General features: G+C 35.5%; 1 protein-coding gene across 1 annotated transcript in view; it reads left to right on the forward strand.

Annotated features, from left to right (window-relative positions):
- Positions 1 to 7165, forward strand: part of LOC107756168 (pyruvate carboxylase, mitochondrial-like) — a 141350-nt gene that overhangs the window by 27724 nt on the left and 106461 nt on the right. The window contains exon 8 of the mRNA XM_016573187.1: positions 2917 to 3035. Within this exon, the coding sequence (XP_016428673.1) occupies positions 2917 to 3035 (119 nt within the window). The remainder of the gene's footprint in view (positions 1 to 2916; positions 3036 to 7165) is intronic.

A 7165-nucleotide genomic window follows, 5' to 3' on the forward strand; every position in this document is an offset into this window, starting at 1 on the left:
GAACTCGAAGGAAATGAAGTGAACCCCTGGCCATATTTATGCTCTATTATGCAGTGTAAGCTGTGTTTGCCTAGGGAGACCAAACTAGCAGCTTATAAAATCTCAACATCAACCCTTCACAAAGATGTAGAGGTAAGCTAAATACTTGCATCGTGCATTGCTGGTTAAAATAAAGCTTTGACAGTTTAGCAAGAGGTTTTGCACAAATTAGCACAAATTAGCCAAAAAGACAGTGGTGCGGAGTGTGCGATATATATCGTCTGTGATAATATCGTTATTGTTGTTTTAACGATGTGCGATTTGACATTATCATTATTTTGCCAAAAACCAAACAAAACACTCCTACAGAGTGCCCTGAAGTCTAGTAGATTAGACTAGTGCGCGCGCATTTAGACTGTGTTCTTTCACTGCATGATTCAGTGTGTTAAAATGCATTTAGAATGATCACAAAATTGAAGATATAGGGGCAGAAAATGTATATATTTATATCATTTCATATAGTAAATCAATATCACACGAAGAATGCCCTTTTTTCCTCCAAAAATCAGCATGATTACATATAGATTTTTTTTACAACAGTTCAATAAACAAGAAGTTAATTAAGAGACTTGCGTTTTAGACACCAAAACTCAGTTCCTGGAGGGCCGCAGCCCTGCAGAGTTTACTTCCAACCCTGCTCCAACACACATACCATGTAGTTTTCAAATAAGCCTAAATGATTAGATTAGCTGGATCAGATGTACGTACGTACATACTCATGCAAAGCAATATATACTACAGAATATAGCAAATCTCAACTGCTTCTTTTGATTTTTTTTTTCGCAAAATGCTAATTTATTATCACCCAGCTCTTTATATAAAGTTGGATATATACAAGTATGTCCAACTTTATTCACAAATCTCAACTGCTTCATTGCTTGTATCTTCACAAAATATAAACTTTAAGTGTAAACTAATATAAAATGTAAGCCTAAATGTTTTTTAAATGGATATAAGATGGTTTTAAATCCTATTATGTACACAATTTTTGAATATTGTCTAGTACCTGTGGTGGTTTAGAAGAAAGTTTGATTACCATTGTGAATATTTTTTTAGGGTCACACTTATCTAATCAGCCATTTTAAAGGGATATTTCACCCAAAAATGAAAATTCTATCAGTAATTACCTCATGTCATTCCAAACTCGTAAGAACTTCGTTCATCGTTAAAAAATAGTCCATGCGACATCAGTGGTTCAACCTTCATTTTATAAAGCTACGAGAATAATTTGTGTGCAAAGAAAACAAAAGTAACAACTTTATTCAACTATTTCTGCTCTTCCGTGTCGGTCTTCGACGTGCATTCACGAGAGTATCACGACGCACGAGCTGGCATTCTGACGTAGAACCCAGATGGGCTGCACCTTGTTTACAAGCAGAGGAAAGCACACAAATGCTGTCGTGAATGCACATCAAATTCTGACATGGAAGAGAAGAAATTGTTGAATAAAGTCGTTATTTTTTGTTTTCTTTGTGCACAAAAAGTATTCTCGTAGCTTCATAAAATTAAGATTAAACCACTGATGTCACATGGGCTATTTTAATGATGTCCTTACTACCTTGAACGTGTCCGTTGCATTGCTGTCTATGCAGGGTCAGAAAGCTCTCGGATTTCATCAAAAATATCTTAATTTGTGTTTTGAAGATGAACGAACGTCTTATGGGTTTGGAACAACTTGAGGGTGAGTAATATATGACAGGATTTTCAATTTTAGGTGAACTATCCATTTAAAGATTATTTGCTACGAAACTCGGTCATCACACCATGTGCCTAGGGTTGGGTATGTTTTTTTTATTTTTTCGATGCCGGTGCCGAATGGATACTTTTAAAACAGTTCCGGTGCCTAAACGGTGCCTGAACCGATACTTATTAAAAAATAAATAAAAAAATAAATTCCCCAAAAAATTATGGATTGGCCATTAGTACTATATAAACACATGATGTCTGTTTCATTCATACTGGACGCCAGAGGGCGCCCTCGCACAGAAAATCCACATACCCAGTCACAGAAGTAGGGAACTCATGACCCTCCAGGAAATCCCTTATATGGACAAAGACATGCTATTATAGATGTAACTGAGTAAACAGAACATATACACGTTTTGAATGATAAAACAAAGACAATAAACAATCTACTGCGACAATAGTTTATCTGTGTTATTCAAGCCATCTCTGGTATTTTCATAATAATTAAGTATATTTATAATCCATTGCTAATCGATGTATTCTTTTTAAAGTAGCCTATGGAACATATTTTCTGCCTCATTCTGTGACAAGAAACCACATCAGATAAAAGGAAGCATTTGACTGGTGTTGTGGAGTAAAAAGGTTATAATGTTCTCTTTTGTTGGACAACAGGTTTAGAAATGTGAATACAAGGGAGGTTTAGCTTTAGGCATTTTAATTTAAGTTCCTCGGATGCTCTCATTTTGTGCATTGTGCTTTTAAGTCGGAATGTGAAAACAACATGGACACTCGCGTTACTACAAAGATTTGTTGGATTTTATTATTAGAGCTTTCCGACTTGAGTTCACATGCGTTTTCTGTCGGGAAATTATTTTTCACGTGCGGTGCCGGTGATGATGCTTCTTACGTCCGTTTCGGAGAACCAGAGGACAAATATTTCAATCAATCGCTCAGGCATGGCACCGAAATCTGCGTTCTGATTCGGTTCTAGTACATACCAGTTACATAGGTACCGGTGCCATATTGGTACCGGGTTTCGGTACCCAACACTACATGTGCCAAATAAAAAATATATTTTTTTTATTTCATAGAATTTTTTATTTTATTTTTCATGAGGATGTAAATTGTGCCTGTGAAGCTTTGAAAAGTTTGTAATTATCATAGCTCAGTCGGTTCCATCTCTTCCCTCAGGTCAGTTATGAGAACGCAGGCACAGTGGAGTTCCTGGTGGATAAACACGGTAAACATTACTTCATCGAGGTCAACTCCCGTCTTCAGGTGGAGCACACGGTTACTGAGGAGATCACAGAGTGAGTGTCTCTCTGTCTCTGATAATTTATTGATTTTATTAAATATATCATTATTTTTTGTTTTCTTTGTGTACAAAAAGTATTCTCGTAGCTTCATAAAATTAAGGTTATATATATATATAAGTAAAGTAAAAATCTTTTTAATTCTTCATTCATCTTTCAATTTTTTGTGCCGGTGTTCTTGACATATCTGAGCCTCACAAATATTTATATATAATATATTTTTTACACAAAACCAAGTGTTTATAAAATGCATAATGAGTCCGTTTTTGACCACCTGACTGTCTGACATTTCGATTCTGAGAAGATATGCTTTTTTTCGCCAAAATAATGACTCGGCTAAATATTCGTTGACATTTATGAAGACATTTTGTGTGGCCAAATGCAATTAAACTTGCATAACTGTGGGGCGATGTTCAGCAGCCCCATAACACTAATTAACACTCAAAATTTGTATTGTACTCCGGCTGTTAAAATGTCAATGTTGAAAAAAACATGATAATAAGTGCAAGACATCATCATCTTAGACCCTTTGAAACCTGTAAGATTCTCAGTGGGCTTGTATCTAATACGCATCATTCCTCATTTTAGTAAAAAGCTCACATAGAAGTGCGCCTTGGAGAGGAGGGAAGTGGTTTGTTGTTATCTTTTTCGTCCCAGAAGCAAAAGACACACAGGAGAGTGAAATGTGCTAGTTTGAATATAGAGGTGGGGGAAAGGTGATTCTTCTAACACATGATGCCAACACATTTTTTAAATATTGGGCTGAAAGGAAAAAGAAAAGATAATTAAAAGCTCAAAGGATTAATTCATGTGTCAAAATTGTAAGTTTGTACACATGCACTCTTGGATGAATACGTGTGATTCTAACCTTTCTGGACAATTTTCCATCTTTGCTGCTGGTTCCGACTTAGTGAATTCGTGGACTACCTGTGCAGACGTACCAGGGCTCCATTCATTATAAATGTCCATCTTGTCTCATGAAATTGAAGCTGTCAGCTTGCAGTTGGCATCGCGTGGCAACCCAGCTGTGAGCGAGAGGCCTTGGAAGCGCATATGACTGTAATGAACTTGATTTCCAGCTCTCTAGCCAGCAGTGGGGCTTGTATGCCAAGACCTTCACCAGCAGCCACCTTCTGTTCCTCATACTGAGTCACTCTACACCCCACCTGCTCTGATAACTCACTGGCTTTTACGCTGGTCCGGGATCAAGTCTTCACACTCACGCTTCAGATCTGAAACTTGACCAGTCTGATCACACCATGTGCATTCATGTTGTGTCCGATGCCTGTCCTTCACACACATTTTTATGTTGTATAAATTATTACTATTTTCATAATCCAAAATTAAGAAGTCCGCATCAGAAAAATCTGGACCATTTGAAATATTTTGACTTTAGAAAGGTTTGGTCACACTTTATTTTACGGTCCAGTTACCACTATTAACAATGACTCAGTAAACTCCTAATTACTGTTTAATTATATTTAGTTATTAGGGATGTAGAATATGGTCATACAGAATATGTGCTTTTATAATAAGTACTAATAAACAGCAATATTAATAATAGGCATGCTAATAAGCAACTAGTTAATAGCAAGAATTGCTCCCTATACTGAAAGGTATACAGAAAGTTTTATACTGGATAGATAATTTTTGTGATTTGAAAAAGAGTAGACAGTTTGTCTATTTAAAAAAAACAATAAAAAAAATTGCCGGAAACAAATATAAAGTATAATACAAATAAAATAATAATCTGTGCAGAAAGAAACACATAAAACGACAAAAGAGGTATGAGCTTAATATAAATTGCTGTGAGTTATTTTCTTTATGTTTTTATAAGACATTTCTCATTCTCATCAGGACAGCAAAATTGTGAAATATTATTACAATATAAAATATATATTTTATTACTGCGATGGCAAAGCTGAATTTCCAGAAGCCATTACTCCAGTCTTCAGTGTCACATGATCTTCAGAAATAATTTTAATATGCTGATTTGTGCTCAAGAAATGTTATTATTGTGAAATTTGAAAACAGTTGTGCTGCTTAATATTTTTGTGGAAACATGATACTTGATTTGGATACTATGATCGACTGTGATTTAGATTCTTTGATGAATAGAAAGTTCAAAAGAACAGCATTTATTTGAAAACATATCTTTTATAATATTATAAATGTAATTAGTGCCGCTTTGCTGAATAAAAGCATTTTTGGAAGAAATAGTTACTGACCCCACACTTTTAAACAATAGTTTATAGTTATAATATACATTTTTGCACTATTTTTGCTAATACACCTCCCTCTTGCCCTCCATTAAGGTGACTGAAATTTGCGTTATTTGGCTTGTAATTTTACTATTGAAGCCGTCTGAATTGTCATATGGGTTTATTAAAGCATGCAAATGACAGGAGTGCTTTTTTCAGTTGGTTTCCTTTGTGTGTGTGTGTGTGTGTGTGTGTGTGTGTAAAGCATGTGTTTCCCATATGGGTGTCTCTGTGTAATGCGTGTTTCCGGTGTGTGTGGAGCATTTCTTTTGGTGTCCGTGTGTAACGCATGTGTTTCTCTTGTGTGTTTCTCTCGTGTGTTTCTCTCGTGTGTGTGTGTTTCCTGTGTGTGTGTGTGTGTGTGTTTCTCTTGTGTGTAACGTGTGTTTCCTGTGTTTCTCCCATGTGTTTCCCGTGTGTGTTTCTTTCGTGTGTGTGTAATGCGTATTTCTTGTGTGTAAAGCGTGTTTCTCCCATGTGTGTGTGTGTGTGTGTGTAAAACGTGTTTCCCTGTGTAACGTGTGTTTCTCGTGTGTGTGTGACGCATGTTTCCCATGTGTAACGTATTTCTCCCGTGTGTGTGTGTAACGCATGTTTCCCGTGTGTGTGTGTCTGTAATGTGTGTTTTTTTTCTCGTGTGTGTGTGTAACGCATGTGTTTCCCGTGTGTAACGTGTGTGTGTAACCTGTGTTTCCTGTGTTTCCCATGTGTAGCTTATGTGTTTCTCTTGTGTGTGTGTGTGTGTGTGTGTGTAGCGTGTCGAAGCAGCACGCTGTGATCCCCAGTCAGGTGTTTGAGCTGGAGGACGGCTCCAGCAGCTATAAGGACTTCGCTATGACGCGTAACAACCGCTTCACCAGCGCCGGCCAGGCGTCCAAGAACATCATCCAGCCGCCCTCCTGTGTGCTGCACTTCTACAACGTGCCGCCCTGCATCAGCGAGGACGACCTGCAGCGGGTGAGACGCTCGCAAAACGCCTGAAACACATCTCTTACATCTTTATTTGACCCTGCTATTATAGTGATAACACTTCACAATAGGCTTTCACTAGCTAGCACAAACTAACAATGAGAAATACTTAGTTACTCTCAGCATTTACTACTACATTATTAAAATCAAAAGCTGTATCTGTTAAGTTTAGTTAAGGCAGTGTGAACTAACATCAACATGAACATTTTTATTAACTAAGTTTAATAAATGTTGTACAAATATATTGCTCATTATTAATACGTGTTAGTTAATGCATTAATTAATGAGACAACAAATAAGAACTTACTGTAAAGTGTTACAATTATAGTTTCTATTAATATTTTGAATTAGTTTCTATTTTCTTTTTTTGGAAATAGGTCAAATCAAGCAGGCAGGGTTATTAAAGTTAAAATTAAAAATAAAAACCATACAAAACATTTCTGTTACTTAAAATGAAATAAATGTTAACTGAAACATTGAGATACTATTAATAGGATTAGTTTTTATTTTTACATTTTCTGTTTTCATTTTAATTTTAAAGTGATTTTGTTGTGTGTTTTGTCATTTTTATTAGTTGTTTAAAAAAATATTATTTTTATTATTATACAGTAGTTACGAATAGTTCATATAAATACTTAAATAGTTTTTATTAATTTTTTATAGTTTTAGTTATTTTAGTACATCAAGTTAAACTAAATAAAAATAAGAAATGTTACCTTGGCAACTAGCTGAAACAATTGTTTACATATTTATTTTATTTTATTTCAATTGATGTCAAGTTTATTTCAAGTAATGAAAATGTTTTATGGTTTTATTTTAGTGAACTATATAATAACCCCGTCTGTGTGTCGTGAGCTTCAGTAATTGCTGCTAAAATTGTTCTGTCTTCACTTTTGT

The sequence above is a fragment of the Sinocyclocheilus rhinocerous genome, unplaced genomic scaffold, assembly GCF_001515625.1.
Source record: "Sinocyclocheilus rhinocerous isolate Xijiao unplaced genomic scaffold, SAMN03320098_v1.1 scaffold682, whole genome shotgun sequence".
In the NCBI taxonomy this organism is placed as follows: Eukaryota; Metazoa; Chordata; class Actinopteri; order Cypriniformes; family Cyprinidae; genus Sinocyclocheilus; species Sinocyclocheilus rhinocerous.